Here is a 20692-nt window from a genome sequence, read left to right as displayed (position 1 = left end):
AGCATTTCCTTGGAAATTCTGATAAAATTTTATTGAAATTTTTAAATAATTTTTCTTGTAAAGTTTAATTTTGTATCAATGACTATTTACGAGTAACCCCAAGAGTTATTACGGAGCTACTCACTAGTAACTCACGAGTACAGGTCAGACTAAATTATCCTGAAATCGAAAAAAACACCGGCTCATCGATTTAAATTCTAGCACCTTGTAAACAAGCTCTATGAACAAAGTAAAAAAATGTAAGATTTAGCATTGGTCTTTCCAGTTTTCCGCGAGCGGAAATGATCGCCAGCTTGCCTGCGGGTTAGTCTCTGGTTTGACGTTTGTGGAGACCAACTGCACCCACCGCTCCGAGCATTCTGACCAATGTGGCATAGAAGAAGGTGTGTGTTATAAAGTGAATTCAAGCCTTCTTACATACCCCATTGATCAAAATGCTTGGAACGGTGGGTGCAGTTGTCCTCCGCAAACGTCAAATCAGAGACTAACCCGCAGGAAAGCTAACGGCCATTTCCACTCGCGGAAAACTGGATAGGTAGTTACAGTTTTCCATTTAAATATTCTCAAAAAATTTCCTTTCCCTCTCATTTTTTTCTCAATTGGATGGAAGTAAACGAAGTAAGCAAATAAACTCAACTCACTAACAGCAGGATAAATATGAAATTCTTTCTCCACAAGTTTTTTTTAGTAAGTCTCGTTTTTTGAAAATGACAATATTTATTACGCTTGGAGAAGAATGAAATCTGCCAAAAAAGAGCAACTAGAATCATGAAAAACTTTCCACAGCAAGATATAAGATTTGATTCTCAAAATAATTTTTAAAATTTCAATTTTTTTTTTTAAACGATTAGATTAGACTTTAAATTATCTACGTTAAACATATATTTATTTGATTTTGCATGGGAATAAAGTTTTTTCTTGAATTGATCCCGGAGAAGGTACACTAAACTAAACTTTCGTAGGAACATCATAAGCCACATCTTAGAATCATGGAAAAACAATAGAATTCCATTTTCATTAAGCCTTTAATGATATTTAGTTGGTCCGTGTGAAAATTCATTTTTGTATCTTATGAACTCCATATAAGAGTTATCTATAGAAAATATAAAAAAAGTTGTCTTATGATTTTCATCACTTCTCTAGAATATCTTATATGGACCTCATATAGAGGGAATAAAATGTTTTAAAGTAACATTTAGCCTATTTTAGGAGATGTTGGGGCTTCGCCTACAAAAAAAAAATCAAGGAATTTTTTGGTTCTTTTTTATTTTTGAATTTTTTGGACATTTGAAAAAATTTGGAATTTTGGAAAGATCACAGTCGTCATATTATCCTGCATTTCCGTATATTTGCGTGTATGTTGCATTTTTTGCCTTTCACGTACAACAAAGGCTATAGGATTACTCCAAAAATGAATTTGAACAAACCGAGGTGCTGTCTGTTTGTGTATATGTATGTGTGTAACATTACCCGATTTACTCGCAACAAATTGCATTCGACGGAGAATGCGGTCCCATTGTTTGCTATTGAAAATTGGCCCGATCGGACATTGCATTCCGGCATTATTGAAAAATCATTGTTTTTCCCAAAGGTCTTGGGAAAAAATATTCAAAATCGTTTTTTTTAAGTGGTGGCAATGCGCAGTAATTAATGCAAAAGTATGCAAAATGATAGAAAAATGCGATCTATTTTCCTAAAGTGTCTTTGTTACCTTTCTTATGTGATTTTTTCAATACATTTCACGATGCATGAGAAAGGCATCATCACTGCTAAGTGCTAGGTGGATTAATTTGGGTTTTTAATTTTAATATAAGATTCAGAACTGCCATTTAATCAGACACCGTAATGAGACAACTAGGTACAATTTCGAAGAATTGTGCGGGTGAATAATGTGTTATTTTTTCTTGGCGAACGTTGGGTACCGGGCAGCAAGACGATACCACAGACAAACAGACGTAACACTTCAATTCAATTAATCGTACATGAATTATTTTGCGCGATTCCCTTACTAGAGGCGCTAGCAGTCAACCACTCTACACTAATAAAAATCCACACATTTTTATTGGCAAAAACCTAAAAAAAATTCCAAATAAATTTTATGTGTGCGTTAATAATTACCCGCTGTAGGAGAATCCACATAAATGTTATTAGTTAATAACGGATATGTGTTTCCACATATATGCTATGCGAATTCACATAGCCGTTATGTGGGAAATGCTATAGTCAAAATTGATGTGTCCCACACGTAATGGATATGATTGGATTTTTGTCAGTGATAGTATTTGACGCTTGCAATACCAACCACGCAAGGCAACGCTTTATTCCGCATCACAGCAAGCGCCTACCGGTGAGGCGCAAACAACAGAAAGTTTAATGTCATTATTGGTTATGAGTAGAACCAAGCTGCGCTCTGCAGTAGATTTATCCGTTGTGAAAAAAGGTTTTGAATATGTTTGAACCGAGATTCGCCAAAAAGTATTCCGAATATCAATATCTATGCATCGATTGCATCACATACATTTCTACAAGGGCCAATTTCTTCACCTCTGCTTAACTCTTGCGCGGTGTCTACCCTTAGAGTAGAGCGTCATGATCATTTTTTAAAATCAATGGTTTTTCGGAACTATTCTGGGTTCTAAACAACTGTGCAGAATTTGGGCCCGAACGAATGCTTCCTCGCTTTCCGCAGCTCCATTCGAGTAGATTGTTTAACAGATGGCGGTAGTGTTTCAATGGTTCCTTTATGACCCGATTCGACCAGGTCTTCACTCTTGCTATGTTCATCATTGAAAATGGCTGCTAGGGTGGGCCTGGTCAACTGGCACGCTTGCTCGCTAAAGAGCAATCAATTGAGCTGAAGGATTTCCTTGAGGAGAAGGAAATAGACGTGGCGTTCAATACCGGAACGTATCTACAACCGGAGGTGAACGTCAACATCCCGGACATTTGCATCGTGCGACTCGACCGGCCGACCAGGGGAGATGGAGTGACCATCGCTTTTCGCTACAATATCAACTGTCGTCTGCTTCCAAGTTTCCAGCTCAGGGCCATCGGTGTCGAAATCACCACTTCTGTCGGCACAATCACGCTCATCGCGGCGTACTGTCCAACGCAAGCCAAAGCCGGCGATGGATCATCGGCTGCCCTTCGGAGGGACATCGTCAAGCTTACGCGGAGGCAAGGCCAGTATATCATTGCCGGCGACCTGAATGGCAAACATCAAGCCTGGGGCAACAATCGAAACGGCACCATCTGGAGCAACGACATGGAGGAAGGCCACTACACGATCTTGAGCCCGGATACCCCTACTCGGCTCAGTCGGTCCGGTGTCCACGAAACCCTCGACCTATACATAACCAACATGAATGACCACGTCTCGCATCCGGTCGTCTACCAGGAGCTCAGTTCGGATCACTATTCGGTGGTGACGGAAGAGGGCTCCTCGGTCACTCGGCATCAGCCGTTCCGGCGAAACTACCATCGAGTGAACTGGCAGCGGTTCCAGCAGTGCGTCGACAACACCATTGATTACGAGGTGCGTCCGGAGACGCCGGAAAGTATTGACCGCCAGTTGTTCGCCATCGCAGAGGCAATCTCGGTGGCCAGAGAGCAGCATGTCCCGACGGCTCGGCAGGTAAGCAACTCCCTCACCAAACACTGACCAAAGATTTGATTCGATTGCGAAATGTCACTCGCAGGTAGTTTCAGCGTACTGGACTGCCTAAGGTTAAGGCACGCTGCAATCGAATCACAAAAGTTATCCAGGCCAGAATGGTGGAGCTTAATGTAGAGTCTAGCCAATAGCACGGAGACAACAAGGTAGGCTCATAAGAAAAATGACACTTCAAGAGTGGTGCATGTTTTATCGCCACGTGTTGGAGTACAAAAGTAAGCATGCTGAGATCGTAAAGCATCGTCTCGGTTCAGCATGTGCGAAGATAGTACTCACGTCACATGTTTACATTCAAACTGATTATTTACATGCGTGATGAGTCTGCCTTGTTTTTTGTATGCCGTGGCCAATAGAAACTTTCGGTTCACTTTCGAAGCGGTATTAAAAAATTCCATAACTAAAGTATAAAAAAAAATCACACGAAATTTCTACTTTAGTTACTCAGTGATTGAATGGTTTAGGCTTCTTTTTTTCTGTCAAACCAAGGTTCGCTACGTTTTCAGTAGATAACGTGTTTACTAAAATAGTAGTTTGTACAACAAGTTGCAAAAAGATGATTTTTTCAGCACGAGTTGTTTTATCCAACGAGGCTTGCCGAGTTGGATAAATACTACGAGTGCTGAAAAGATCGAGTTTTGCAACGAGTTGCATACGCTTTTTTTGCAATGACAAAAAATAAACTTCAATTTGATAAATTTGTACTAAAATTGTACAGTCTAATTTACTCCACTTGATCCATCTTGCCAATAAATTATGTTGCTGCAGAGAACAATCAGATAGGAATCGAGAACAGTCAGATAGTACCGTGCCACATGGGGCCATCCAGAAACCACGTGGTCATATTTTTTTAGATTTTCAACCCCCCCTCCCCCCATGTGGTTTATCGTGGTCATTTGGCAGACCCCCCCTCCCCCCCCTTGACCACGTGGTTTTTTTCAAGTACATTTTTTTTTAAAACCTTAAATAACTAAAACATATGCTTAATCCGATCAATTTTGAAGATGGACAATTTTAACTGATTCAAAATCAAACTAAACCCAGCATAGGAATTAAAAATTTTCATGAATTCGAACATTTTGTTCATGTTATCAAGTTATAATGTGTATCAGGTATTAGTATATCTAGAACTCGCACACCTTCGATGCATCAGGAGGATATAAAAAAATGTGGACTCGCGAATATGTTATAAAAATTGCGAGAAAAATTTGTAATGGTTTAGAAATATTCCAAAATATTCCTATATTTTTTTTTTATTTCTTTATTGGTGATTTTTTTTTAAAATTATTATGAAGTTCATCACTGAATATCCCTATAGATTCCTAAGAGTATTAGGGACATTTTGTAGCTCTAGAGGTATTGGAAATTCTTAAGATATATTAACCGCAGCGAAGCATCTGAACTGAACTGAAAGTTTTTCTAAGGGCATACAAGTTTTATTCAGAATCTCAAAACTCTCTTCATTATGCCAAGATTCTATGGTCCTAATCAGAACCGTTACACAATATCCTTTATATTCCTTTGCCTGATTATACAGTTTTGGCTTTTTGATAAGAAAATTATTTTGAGCTTTTTAGTGGAATGTTTTCACCTGTCATAAGACGAGTTTATACCATCCCATTGAATTCCACCACTTATTAAGTGGTGGAATTCAATGGGATGGTATAAACTCGTCTTATGACAGGCAGTTTTGGCTTCAAATGCGAGTTTCCATTTTAAATCTACAGTCTTTCATAACTTTGGGTTTCTTTTGGTATTCTAGAATTTATTGTTATATTTTGGTATTTAACCTTCTCAGGACGATTTTTTTACATGGATTTAACGTACATATTTAGGATTTTCCAATCGATCTTGCCAAAACTAGTATAGAAAGAACTAAAAAGTCGTACTTTTTTCGGGTGTCATAGGCCAAACTGCTCTGAAGTACATATCCTCGAAGGTATCAAAAATCATGTCAAGAAACAAAGGCATGATATTACGGAGCTTTGAAACGACCCGACCAACCAAGTCCTGAACGATGTATTCGTGCATCGCTAAGCATCCAAGCAGGTCCATTGAGCCCATGCGATTTCATTTATTACTTTCACAAGCTACAATAGACCTTCTATGAGTCGATGTTCTAAGATACGATATCGACTGAAATGAAAACTCAGCCTAATTTTTTTTTTAAATTTCCATAACAATTAGGAAATTTCCAATGAAGAAATCATAGTATTAATAATAAAAAAATATTGAATTTTCTACAAATAATGCAAAATTTCCATTAGCAATTAAGAATTTTCCGCGAAACAAAAATAAATTAACAAAAAAAAATTGCAAACATAAAAGAAGAATTTTCCATAAAGAAATCAAAATGTTCCACGGATAAAATACAAACATTCCATAAATAAATCAATATTAGAAATAAATAATTACAAAATTTTCAACAAAATAAATATTTTTTTAACCAAAAATTAAAACCTTTCCACGAAAAAATCAATACAGAGCATTAAAAAAAAGGAAATTTTCCATTAAAGAATATTTTCCATAGATTATCCCTTCTTTAAAAGCGTTTGAAGTTCATGGAAAATTTTATCAATTTGATTGCTTTTCTTTCTTATTTTCTTATTTTTATTGATCTTTATTAATGTGAAAGAAACCCAGCATTGGCCAGGTGTTGCAAATCTCACAATGAACTAATTGCAGCACCGCACTCTAGATCAATTTCCGTGCGTTTGTTTTGTTTTCCGTAACAGCTGACCCAAAATTGTATTTTAATGACTTTTTACATTTCCCCGTTAAATTCACCAACTTTTTGTATATACAAACCTTGCGAATCCCAAAACGAATTGATTAGGGAAAAATTTTGCAAATCTGTCAACCCGTTCGCGAGTTAAATCGTCAGGAAGGAAATCTCAACTCATTTTTATTATATAGAGATTATGTGGAGAAAAAACTATTAATTATGTGTACAATTTTGTAATTGTTTATTGCTAATATTGATATATTCATGAAAACTATGTATTTTTTTTCGTGGAACATTTTGATTTCTATATGGAAAATTCTTATTTCACAATTGCAATTTTTGCTTTTACAAGTGCTAATTATTGTTGAATTTTTTTTCGGAATCTACGCTGGAGACGTTTTGTTTTTTTTTCATTAACAATTTGTAGCAAAATTTCCAAGCAAAATTTTTCAGAAAGAATTGTTCAAATATCATTCGGAATGCCAGCACTTTATCAGGGTTGTATGAAGTAATGTCAAAGTTTTTACAGGAAATTTCTTTACTGGATTTTTCCCGAATATCCACAAGAAATTCTTTTGGAGTTTTTTTTCTTGGATTATTGTAAAAACATGAACATTTTTCAAAATCGTAGCTGCAGTGCGCTAATGCATAAGTGTCGGCGGCGTGATGCCAAAAACCATCTGTGGCGTGGCTGATTTTTTAAAAATATTTTCCCATTTTTCCTTTCCATTTTTTTTTTGTGGAAATTGAGACTGAATCGCAACCTGTTTTTTCGTTTATTTTTTTATGGAAATAGGCTAAGGCTGAGATGTTCAAATAACGCAGATATGCATCGGCGTTGCGACCGACTCTGCGTTACCGGTTATTTTCGATGCACAACACCTACGTGTTTTCAACGCTGAGTTGAAAAGACGCTACGTGGGCATCGGTCCTAAGATGCGCTTTGCGTTTAATGATTTGTATTTTTACACCGCTATTGTTATTCACCAAAAGCCTTTCGTATTTTTTCGCCTTTCGCCTTTCGTAAAAGAAGACCACGTGGTTCGAGAGCAACACCCCCCCTCCCCCCATGTGGCTTATCGTGGTCATTTTCCAAACCCCCCCCTCCCCCCATATATGACCACGTGGTTTCTGGACGGCCCCCATTGTATAGTTCGATTAGCCGCGAAGCGATAGATGTACTTGCCTTTGGAAATTTTTGATTTCATCCCAGTCAACACAAGATCGTATATGATGTTGCATAAGATGCTAAAGTAGAGGCTATATAAGTACTTCCCCATACAATATGTACGTATATTGCCTCCACTTTAGCATTTTATGTTGCATCATATACGATTTTGTGTTGACTGGGATGTCCATCAAACTATTTCATGCCTTACGCGACGCAGAGAATACACCATTTAAACACTTACCCAAGCTCATTCAGCAAAATGTAGTCATGTAACTACTGTTCTGATGTTGGTTTTTCATTATAGCACCCAAATGAGTGTTATAATGAATATTATGCAACCCATTTGAGTTGCATAATGTTCATTAAAGTACCAATTTCGTTGGTCTGGAAAAGTAGGCCGTTTTATCACTCAAAGACGAACTGTAAACCGGATATTATGATCAGGAATTGCAAAAAATAATTTAACACCCTCATTGCTGCAAATGGGTTTATTTTTTGTGGGAGAGGAAGGCCGGTCTGGTCAATTACTAAAAAGTTTCAGATTTCTGTGAGTGCATTCTCACATACTCGATGTTTTATAACTCCATAAGCTCTGAATGTAATACGGAATTGCGGGAACAAGTGTCTTGGTTTATTTTTTACAAAAAACTATACGATAAAAGATTGTGTGTTACATTTAGGGCATTTTTGTTTTCAGAAAGTTGTAGTCTTTACATGTTGTTTAAAATAAAGTTGTACAATTATCTCGCTAAGCCCAATCTATTATGCGCTCAATCCAGTAAATGTCAGCCTTGAATATTACTTTCTTTCACTCAGTTTGTACATTAGTACGCATGTCCGCGGTGATGTGACGTTCATGATGCACTACGTGTCTAGCAGAGTGTAAAATAATCGAAAATTTTTGGTGAAGTCCACCTTTCTTCAATTGTCAGTTCACTTCCATACACATTCATAGTCGGCTCTGGACAGTCAATATTCAGTTGAATATTAGTCATTGAATATTTATGCACATTTTACAAATTGATAAATTATCTGAAATTTAAACACGTTTCAAATGAGTAAAGTGATTTATCACACAGGACTGAATCCAATTTTCATCCGCGAGACACTTTCAACGGTAAACATCAACATAAACAATGCTAATAATGTTTTTTCGGCACATAGTAAGCACACTCAGTGACAGTCGAATGAATGAGTTGGTGGAGTAGTCGACTGACTATGTCATTCTATGTTTTGAATATTTCTGCGATGTTTGTCAAAATTCGGACTGAAGTTGCTTCATGAAGATGAATATTTTAGGCTCTGGTGTCTACTTACATGTTTGAATCTCGCTCATTACAAAAACATATACAGATATCAATATTTCCCTAACCATTTCAATTAGAAACAAAAAGGGGGAAGGGATCTAAATATTTAACTTTCTTTCTCGTTTCAGAGAGCGATCAATGGCGCTTAAACCTAGGCTTATTAGCCAGGGCAAGTTTAATAGCTTCGCCCCATCCCAGCAAAATCATCAATGGAGTGACATAAATTTTGTTAGCATGGTCATTCCCAACGTGTATTCAATCTTATCATATAATTTGCTTATGATGATACTCCTAAACTATATTCCCTTCCAACCATCCAACTCCTTGACATCTATGAGGGCGTCGGTGAGTCGCTGGCCTCTCTTTAAGTAGATGTCATATCATAATTTCCTTCCCTTCCCTAGTAACGGAGAAGATGGGCGTGGCCAGCAATGGTAGCTTTCATGCTTTATCATTTTGGACCTCCAATTGGGTTGCTATTAATTCCCAAATAGTAATCCATAAGCAGTTGGGGTAAGAAAGATAAAGAATATACATGACAGCTATCAGTATGCAATCTACGAAATACTCCGTTACAACGCAACGCAACGCAACGCAACGCAACTTTCGAAGCGGTAATAAAAAGCGACTTATTCACTGGGAACTATTTTATTCACGACTAGCCTCAACAGCAGTTGAAACGATTATCCTGAAACCACGCCAGTGAATTCTTCATACTCCCCTCATTCTCTCTACATTCACTCTATCTCCCTCTTGTCAATCCTTCCCATCCAGGGGCTATGCAATGCCATTTTAATAATAGGGTGGGTCATTATATTTCATCAACTCTACACTCAAAAATAACGATTTCTCGAATAAGATCCGCACTCTCCCATATTATGCTAAGCCGTTCTGGAAAATGACCAAAATACTAAAATCCAAGCCTCGGCCCATTCCACCTTTGATTCCACTAGACAATAATGGCTGTAAGGATCGCTTGCAGGAGTTAGCAGAGAAGGTCGCTGAAATAGGTCGTCACTTCGTCAGTTCACACAATCTTGGGCAGAACATCGTCTGTCCACACGAAGCAGCCGTCAACGAGCATGCTAACAACATCCATTTGATTTCCAACGACTTCTCGGAGGAGTTGGGGATCTCAGCTTACGAATTGAAGGCCTGAAACAAATCATCGAAGAACATGAAGGCCCCAGGCTTCCACAGCATCCTGAATCTCGAGCTCAAACACATGAGTGCTCGGTTCTTTGAGCAGCTCTCGCTGATCTTTATTCAGTGTCTCCGGCTCAGCTACTTCCCATCGTCGTGGAAGTCAGCGAAAGTCATCTCCATTCAGAAGCCTGGGAAGGATCCTTCCTCCCCCAAAAGTTATCGTCCCATCAGCCTTATCCCAGGATTATCCAAGCTATTCGAAAAAGTTATTCATCACCGGTTACTCTGCCGAAAATCTTAACATATTGATCGAGGAACAGTTTGGTTTCCTACGCGGTCGGTCAACTGTACACCAACTGACTCGAGTTACCAACGTCCTTAGATGGAACAAGTTTGTTTCAAAAACATCCGCCATGGCCTTACTCGATGTCGATGGCATCGTGTACAAACTACAACGCTACAATCTTCCCAGCTACCTGGTGAAAATCATCAACAATTACCTGTCGGCAAGGACATTCCGGGTCTCAATCAGCGGAGCGAGTTCCAATGCGCATAACATCGTCGCAGGCGTACCTTCGGGCCCCTGCTTTTCAATCTGTTCACCTCCGATATGCCAGAACCTCCAAAAGGCGTTTACAAAGGTAGAGTGATCAGAGCGCTCCAAACTCCAACGAGGCCTGGATGCCCTGACAGAGTACCTCACCAGCTGGAAGATCTGTATCAACGCGGCGAAGTCCCAGGTCATCATTTCCCCCCACTCTAAGTCCCCTAGATATATTCCGCCTGGGGACTGTAAAATCATCCTTAGTGGCACGACTGTGGAATGGGCCAATGAGGCCGACCACCTTGGCTTGACTCTCGGCCAACAAGCTTATTTTCAGGCAACAGGTTGACAAGACGGTGACGAAGTGTAACGTTTTGTTGAAACTGCTGTACCCATTGATCAACCGTCGCTCGTCATTGTCCCTGAAAAATAAGCTGGCTGGCTACAAACAAATCATCCTCCCTGTGATCGAATACGGCATGCCGGTCTGGAAGAGCTGCGCTAAAAACCACCACCTCAAACTTCAACGGGTCCAAAACAAATTCCTGAGGATGATCCTCAACACAGCTCCCAGGACAAGAACCATCAGTCTTGCCGGGATAAAAACCTTACATGAACGCTTTGGAGAGTCCAAAGAAAAGTTTAGGGTCCGTTGCTTGCATTCGGATCAGGCTCCAATTAAGGTCACTCCTGATGGAATCCAAGATTAAAAGTGCTCGCGTTTTCGGGGGCACACCACTCGATTCAGAGGCGGCGCACAACTGTCATTTTTGTTGATTTAGCTTTGCTGCATCGCAGCATGCGTGAAATAATAAAAATGACAGTTGTGCGTTGCTTCCGTATCGAGCGGTGTGCCCCCGAAAACGCGAGCACTTTTAATCTTGGATTCCGTCAGGAGTGACCTTAAGGCGCTAGTTCCAATCTAGGTTATCAAATTCCATTTATTGTAAATATTAGTGTATAAATTAGTTAGGTTATCAAATTTTCCAAAATAATCAATGCCTCCATAAGGTTATTCTGATAGGGAAACTGTTCCATTTTCCATCTCACTGAACATATATTTATCTAGCATTAGCATTAGCATTAGCATTAGCATTGGGCAATTCGCACAAATTCGTAGGTGGTACAAGCCAAGACTATTGTATGAGAGTAGCATTACTTTCATCCGTTACCTCAGATATTGATTTAGGACTAATCACTATCTCTTAGATGGAAGCATTGCACTTTCCAATAGTCTAGATCTTTCTTGGCCACGTCCTTGCGAATGCTGAGGAAGGGGAAGGATGGTTAGATGGACACCTACTTAAGAAAGATGCAGAGAACTCTACGACCTTTCATAGGTGCCACGGTAGGTTTTGGGATTGTGTGGAAGGTTATAACAGTAGGAATCGTTTTGGTAGAACGTGAAACACAGAAAGAACTAAGATAGAAATACAAAGTAGGAAAGGGACGAGCCTGGAATTGAACCCACGACCTTCTGCTAATAAGGCAGAAGCGGTAGCCACTAGACCACCGAGCCGTTCCCCTGCATTGGATACTATAAATTACTTTTGAATTCCAACCAATCCCTATTGCTATGAAACAAAATCAAAGATGAAGGGCCGAGTGGCCAACCACTTGAAATGGTAAAAAATAATGTATCAAACAAAAATCAGAAATAAACGAATTTAAGTCAAAAAACTAAAAAAAAATCTTTCGTATTTATGTTTCTGTCCGTGCGCGTCTTTTCTATTGCCGTCTGTCATTTTACATTTCACATGCGTCGATTATATGTTTCTTACTTATCTTTTGCATTGATTTTATTAGTCCAAATCAGCTAACCATACTCTTACAACGACATATTCACAACGAAAAGCAGTCTAATGAGTTTTATCATGATTTATTTCGTACTACACATTAATCGTAAAATGTTATGCTTGTTGCGCTTTTCCTGTAATTTGCTACTGATTGCTCTACAATTTCGGTCGAACGGAAGATGATTGATTGACTTACTGATCCATGATGGAGCGAAAGACGTATGATCGGTTATGCATTTCGGTGTCGTGGGAGGCGATCAGTTTCCAGTTTTCGCGAGGTTGATTTCACTGCGATGATATTGCTACAGTTCTAATTTGGTAGAAGCTAAAGGTTACGATTAGCGGAAGCTTTATTCCCTATTGACTATTTCACTATTTGGCCTGTTTGGTTTTGGATTTTTGCTATAGATTTACAGTTTCGAGAATCGATTGATGTCCCTAGCGATAATGATTGAAGCTCGTTGTTGTGATGATCTGATTGACGCGAACACGAACTAAAAGCTGTTGTGCGGCTGTACACGCTCTGTTGGGATAGTCTCTTTAAAAACGATGAAATCCATGCGGTTAGTCTGCGGCTTAGGAAGTATCTTATATGTTACATAATGGAACACCGTTTCTTATTTACTCAGTGGGAAGCAGTCAGATTTTCCAGGTCCTTGCTTGAGGGTGGTCGCGACAGGTGGGGATCATCGGTGGCCACGATGGGTGGCAGAACATTCTGCCGGAACTCGCCCATCACGTTGCCGGCCGGATAGTAATACGCCACCACAAACAGTTTGCCCGTTTTGGAAATGGATTTGCTGACACCGAAGTACTTGCTCGCCCGCCACACCATCTGACTGAAGTGTCCGGTGTTAACGTTGGTGTGCAGCAGGTGACTTTCTTTAAAGTAGTCATACCGTCGGTTGGTACTGTACCAGTAAGTGGCCACCTCTTGACCTAATCAGTTTTACAAACCCCATTTCAGATTATGTTTAAAATAAAAATGGTTAAATGTAATTTTTACTTACCCGAAAGATCCGTCAGCAACGAGTTCGCCGGACAGCAGAAAATATTCTGCCCATATGTGGCACCGCTCTGGTAGTACAACTCATTCGTACTGGCCAGATGGTTGGCCCACGCGGAAGCGTACTCGCACAGCTCGGAGGAGATACTCAAAGCGGGCGCTCCGTGTCGCATCCGGTATTCGTTGTGCCAGCACAAACACTCGAAGATGAAATCCTTATCCATGACCACCTTCACTTTCGGAGATTCCTCCCCACCGTCATTGGTGCCATTCTTTTGCCGATCCTTACGGTCCGGCGTCGACTGGCCCAGCGATTTGGGCAGAAGCGGGCGGTTGTCCAGCTGGTCCTGGGTTTGCCCGGTGTCATTAAAGTTGATGTCATCCAAATTGGTGGCGGTGTTGTTTCTGCGAGGCGCCTTGTTCAGATCGACTGCGGCAACCCGTTTCCGAAGGTTGGCCATGACGATGGCTTCCTCCCTGGGAGAAAAGAAAAACATCGTACATTGCAGTGGCAGTAGTTTTTTTCCTCAAATATTGTTTCTTTGTGTTGAGAATATTTCTTGAAAAGCAGCCAAAAACGATGGAAGCAAAAACAATTAACTATTTCAAATGTACATCTTCGTGACTAAAGCTTCTAATTGAAATTGTCCCCCTCTATACGATTCATTTGACCATTCTGGAGCGCTTTTAATTATATTAAAGTGCTTTTTGGTGTTTCTCGTGCAGCAAAGCAGAGGCAAAAGGTTTTAGGACGTTCCATTCCAAAAGCGAACACCTAATGATGAAGTTTCTTATATAGGAGAAATATTCCTCTAGGTGATGACGGATGACGGTCACACATTCAACTCACAAAAGGAAGTTTTTTTTGCTAACAAGCGTTCTTACAGAAAGGGCTTTCTTTCTTGTTATTTTTTTCTTTTCTTTTGATATAGGATAAGGAAGAGACTAATGTGATGAAGATAATGAATATTTATTATCAATAATTATTTTAGTTGAGATTTCATTGGCTTTTACATGTTGGGCAAGCCGAGAGTGACCACACGAAATACTTCGAAAGGCAGACGTTCATCCAAATCCGTTGTTGATCGGCCCTCACGAAAACCTGCCTGGTATTCGCCGACGAACGACTCTTCAATCTGTTGAACAGAATACGGGACATAATTTTGTACGCTGAAATAAGGAGGGTTATTCCTCGGTAATTGGTGTACTCCAGTCTGTGCCCTTCCATAAACAGTGGGCAAATGAGGCCCTTCTTGGTCATTTCACATGACGGGAGATAGCGCTGTCTTTCTCCGGACAGTCTTATAAAACCTCCGCATATTATGTTGCTCCATTATTTCTTGCACCTCACTAAAGACTTGTTTTTCATACTGTTTTTTCTTCCATACTTTTTTCTTCGGTTGCTCCCTTGCTTGTACCGATCTCTATTCAACCGGGTATCCGATACCAACATTCGGCTTCTGGCTGCGTTTTTCTTGTCTGTCAATCTCTGGCACTCCCCATCGAACCAACCCGTCCTGGTTAGCCTCTGTGCAGTGCCTATCACTTCTCGTGCTGTTGTGCTCACCGCTCCATGGATCGACTCCCATACTTCCGTAGTCTGAGAAAGTGACGTAAGCGCCAAATTACAAAATACAAGTTTGCCATTTTTCTGTTAAAGAGCTTGATGAGTACGTTATCACCATTTTTGGAAAATGGCGTATACGCCACTTTTTCAGATTACGGCAGCATAGATCGTTGATGTTTTTGCTAATACGTTGATTGCACTTATCCGTTCGTCAAGCTTCTGGCGGTACTCAGCCGATACTATTTCCACCGACAATCGCTGGATATTGGCATCGTTCGCTGTGATCTTTCGTTCGATACTGTTGACAACCGTGATCGAATTTCACTGACATCAGTGATCAGTCAATGTGATCAGGGTCAATGTTCGGAACTCTGAATATCCGCAAATCGACAACACCTGAGAAATGCTGCCCATCTACCAGATCATGGTCAATCTGATTGCAAATTTCACCATTTCGATTCTTTCGTACAAACCTCTCCCTACCGATTAGGACGAACAAAGTCCTCTTTGCCGACCTGAGCGTTAGCATCTCCGATAACATTTTTCACGTCATAAGCTTTATCAAGATATTCATTAGGGTGGTTAAAAAAATCGATTTTGCTCCACAGTGCTCATCTGATTCTTTATCATGTTCTGAGTGTCCTCTGAAAATTTGAGATCATTTGGATTAAAACTGTTTTAGCATAAGCGATTTCAAGTTTTCATGTAAATTAGTATGAGGAAATTTATTTTTTCAGTATACTGTAAATAACGCTTCCGCATTAAGTGCAGGTTAAAAGAAAACCTACATAGCTAAAAGGAATAGGTACTCAACAGCTTCCACCCAACGAAAACCGCATGTTGATTAATCGCCCAAATAATTAGTAATCGATTTTAATACAGGTTGCGAATCTTTAGTCATGATCGCTAAACTTCATGCAACATAGTAGCCTGAATTTGTGTGTGCTATCTTTCGCGCCACGAGCAGCAATATTGCCTGTTGAGGAGTTATGCAATTAGCTCCAGAAAACCATGGTATAGATTAAATTCGATTACTAATTATTGGAACGATTAATCAAGATGCGGTTTTCACTGAGTAAAAGTTGTTGAGTATTCCTTTTGAATATGTAGGTTTTCTATTAACCTGCGCTCAATGGGCAAGCGTCATCAACAGTAAAATGAAAAAATAAATTTCCCCATACTAATTTGCATGCAAACTTGAAACGGCTTGTGCTAAATCAGTTTTAATCCAAATGAGCTCAAATTTTCAGAGGACACTAAGAACATGATAAAGAATCAAATGAGCGCTGTGGAGCAAAATCGATTTTTTGAACCACCCTAATATTCATAAAACGTGTCCTTCAAGTCGTCGGTTTTATCGTTTGTCGGTGCGTAGATATTGATCAATCTGTATTTGAAGAAATTTCCCCGTATCCTCAAAACACAGATCCGTTTGCTAATGGGTTTCCACTAGAGGTGTGCGCCGGTCCGATATTTGGCGGCGCACAGTGCTGCGTCCCTTGGACAAAAATGGAAAAATCGACTCTCGTATTTAGTCGAATCAAGTAGACCATGATAATAACATATGCTTCAGTTATGCTGTATGCGCATTAGTATCTTTGTGAGGTCACTGGGACGATCAAACCAACTCGTGTTTGTAAACATTTATGTCGCTGAAAGTGGGTGATTTATCACCTGTTAGTGAAAAGCATCTTTTTCATTGCCTAAGTTTTCGAACGGTAGCTTTCACTGTAAAAATCGATATGGAAAGCGTAAAATCAAGTAAGTAAGATCCAATTAAATGTGTTTCAGTGGGACATATTTCGATCATTGTAATAAGTGAAGCTTCCAAGTCTTGGGCATGACGTTATATAGGAAAAAATAATCTACAACTTTAAACAGCTTTAAAAAAAAGTACATCAAAACACATCTTTGAAAATCGCACCAGATCTCACTTATAGTATTCTTATAAGAATGGAAGTGATTCCAGCTGCTCTTATTTGCTCTATTAATAGCTGTAATAACTAATAACATGGATATAGACCAACAATAGCTTTCCGTTGATCCGTCCTAACGAAAAGCTCGTGTGTTGAAGTTTCTGTCTGATTTATATAATCCAGAAGATTTCTCCGAGGAACTTGAGAAGAACTAAAGCAGTTTTGCAAAATCTTTTGTTTAAGAATTGATCAAAAATGGTTAAAGAGCTTTCGATCATCCGAGAAATTCGAGAAGCAGAACTCTCTGATTGTCTTCGTTGGTAAATCTTCCTCGCAATCCAAAAATAAATATTGAAGGAATTGCCGAGTCTTCATTCAACATCGCGAAGGGTAGACCTCAAAAACCGTTTCAGGAATGTTCGAATAAAACCAAGAAACTACGTGTTGAAGACCTTATCAATAAAAATGAACCCGAGGAGCTAGCATTTGCGGCCAATACATCAAGTAGCTCAAGCGCAAATCATGAAAAGGTAATGACAGCGACACAAGTACTGGCGTTGTACATTGACTTGAGTTTATCCGACAGAAAGTACAATCTGCTGCAAAGTACTTTAAACGAGGCGCATGCAAATCTGCTTCCTAGCCTTTACGCGTTGAAAAAGGAAAAGGAAAAAAAACATTCCTAAACAGGTTTCCGCGTCTGAAACGTCCACTGAGGTTAATTTGCAAGACCTGATGAATTCTACCTCGCTAAGCATTATGCAGAAATTTTCGGTAGAGAGCTCAAGGACGGTGAAACTTGTATGGAAATAGGGTTTTGATGGACGCATAGGACATAGCACCTACAAACGAAAATTTTTGAAGGATGAGAGCTCAGATGAGAGTCTGCTTGTTGTTCTACTGCCCATGATTTCATAGTTAACGTATCAACCATTCGAAATATCAGCAAATTTCCTTCATTCTGATGATGATTCCAGTCACCACGAGTACGCTGGCTTCTACTCCTCTGTTACTAACTTTATAATAAGATTATATGATTGTACATACCACAAAGAGCCATGGCTCCGTACAGAGTTATACACGCCTGAGCCTACCAAATAAGCAAACTTGGAAAAAAATATAACAAGTTCCAATGATTGCTGATACCGTCGTTAAAAAACAATCCCTCAAATCATTACTAAGGATATTCCTATTCTATCTAATCTAATCTAATATCATACTTGCGCAGCCGGTACTTGAAAGCATCCTGGAAAATGACGGTTTCTGAATTCCGTCATTTTTCTTTTCATATGACCAGGCCAACTACGCAGTATGTACCGCAGAGATGACTCCTAGATATTGAGCGACTTCAGGAATACCTAAAGTCACTCAATAGCTTGGAATCGAGGGGAAAGGAAGAAAGCGTGGACCTCCCGTACCAAACGCTTCCAATAATATATGTACCTAATATATAATAAAAATCGTGTACGTGTTTATGTATGATGTATATCTGTATGTGTGTATATGAGTATGTATGTGTGTTTATATCTGTACACTGATAGACAAAAGTATTCGTCATGTTTTAATAGAGTTTACTATGAAAACATAACGAATACTCATGTCCATCAATGTATGCATGTATTTGTGTATATATGTGAATGTGTGTGTGTTTTTGTGTGGGTGCATGCGTGCTCAAATAAATTTACAGGTTTTCAAAACCTTACCTCTCCTCAATAATTCTGACGCTGAACATGTTTGAGCATTTACATAGGCTTGATCGCAATATTAGAAAGGGCATTGGCCTTGATAACAAGCGATCAGCCCTAGCAAGCACGAACATGCGCACGTCTTCCGGATCTGCGGAATTTTTTATTTACTACACATTTGTTTCGACCGCGGTAACTGCACTGGTTCTATTGTTCTACTTTTAGGCGATTCTCCGCACAAAAGTAGAGCGCAAAAACCAACCGCATTGGAAGACGGACGCGACTCCCTAAGGATATTCTGATTCTATAGTATAAAACATGAGAGCTGGCGTTTACGTCACTTATGAGATGATCAATTGGAAATTGGTCAATTGTTGTAATAAAAACTGTTATTATACCACATTATCATATCACATACTTTTCGTAAAAAGATCCTAGTTCTTTGAGGCATATCGTGAAATCTGGCGTTTACGGCATTTATGCAATTATCTGTTCAACATAGGTCAATTACGCAAATAGTAGTTTTTATCATAAATAACAATTTTCTCAAAACGATCTCGATTATACGAAGCGTATTATATGTTATGAAATTTGGCGTTTACGCCACTAATGCAATTATCAATTTAACATAGGTCAATAATGCAAATAGCTTGAGCTTGAGCTTGAGCTTGATTTTTAACATAGGTCAATAATGCAAATATTAGAAAAACTAGTTTACAATCATTTTCCCAAAGACACCATTGAGTTAAAACGTGTAGAATGTAAGTTATGATTTTTGTCCCGTAGTTTCATACGTTCGAAGTACTATGCGTCGGCGGCGTTTGTCAGAATTTTGGTCGGCCAGGTCGATGAAAGGCCATTTTATCCGGCGGCGACGACGGTGTGAATCGACGTGGCGATTTTTTTATTACGTTTATTAATATTTTTTTTAGCTTTTTTTGAATTTCGCCGTACAAATCTGACGTACTTCACTAGATAATATTCATGTAGAAATTATTTCCGGATTTTTCACGTAAACTATTTTGAAGTTTCGAGAATTCTTTGGAAGTGTTTTTTTCTAAACTTTTTAGCATTTTCACGAGAAATTCTTCCAAATTTATAGAGCAAAAGTTCGGAATATCCACGGAAAGACCTTGTTGAATTGCTGTTGAGTATTCTTCGAGAAAGAAAATTCTTCATAATTGTAGGAGATTGCCACTGGTAGAAGGGATATTTCAACTAGTTCTTTCAACGTTGACTTTCTCATCATAGATAAATTAAAACGACTAGTTTGGCATATCCAAAAATAAAACAATAAAAAACTTCAGAACGTGCAAGGGAGACTCTAAGCAGTTTTCACGAGAAATTCTCCGAAATTTCCACGAAAATTTGTTAAGAATCTTCGTGGAGATTGTTCAAATGAAGATTTAAACAAAAAAATCTTTGTATTTCAACGGAAATTGCTCGGAATTTTTAAAGAATTTCTACTGTAAATACTGCGTATTGTTCTTAAGTAATTCTTGGGAAATTCAATTTGCCGAAAGCTACATACAGTCAAACTTGTAATTTGGCCGAAAAAGCCGTTTTTTTTCTAACAGGTCGTTTGGCCGAATAAGTCATCAATCCGAACATGCCATTTGGCTTAAATGATTGTTTGAGAGAGGGGGCCATTTGGCCCAAAATGTAATTTAGTCCGACGGGTCTTACGGCCAAATGTCAATGACTAAAAGGGTAATATGATCAGAAGTATCCAACCGTTTGGCCAAATGACATTTACGGTGAAATGATCTTTTTGTCAAACGACCATTGAAAAAATGTTTTAACCTCTCTACCTTTTAAGCTGATGCTGGCCTAAAAACCAAAAGTCATCTAGCCAAACTCCATTGAGCCGATTTGAACGTTCATGCGAAACTGTTATGAGGTCTAAAATGGATGAACCAAAAATGTAATTTAACCGCCTTTGGGAGTGACTCACGCTCTCACCGGCAGTTTGAAGATCCTTGGGCAACATCGTTCAAAAACGTCTCTCATATTTTAGTCGTCTTGTCCTCAGATACATTCAATCTATTCTACAAGCATTCTAAGTAGTTCAAACAGTGACCCATTCTCACCCTCATTTGACTCATTGTCACCTCAGACGACGGTAGCAAAGGGACATTCGACTTAACTGGTTATTTTGC

At 39.2% G+C, this 20692-nt stretch overlaps 1 protein-coding gene across 1 annotated transcript in view; it reads right to left on the bottom strand.

Moving 5' to 3' along the window:
• Positions 1-12984: 12984 nt before the first annotated feature.
• The window catches only part of LOC134218447 (uncharacterized), a 68646-nt gene continuing 60938 nt past the window's right edge, over positions 12985-20692 (bottom strand). The window contains exons 2-3 of the mRNA XM_062697444.1: positions 13370-13842; positions 12985-13298 (exon numbers count right to left, since the gene is read on the bottom strand). Of these exons, the coding sequence (XP_062553428.1) occupies positions 12985-13298; positions 13370-13842 (787 nt within the window). The remainder of the gene's footprint in view (positions 13299-13369; positions 13843-20692) is intronic.

The sequence above is a fragment of the Armigeres subalbatus genome, chromosome 2 (genome assembly GCF_024139115.2).
Source record: "Armigeres subalbatus isolate Guangzhou_Male chromosome 2, GZ_Asu_2, whole genome shotgun sequence".
NCBI lineage: Eukaryota > Metazoa > Arthropoda > Insecta > Diptera > Culicidae > Armigeres > Armigeres subalbatus.
Note: the sequence above shows the minus strand (reverse complement) of the source record. Positions and strands in the feature narration are given on the sequence as shown.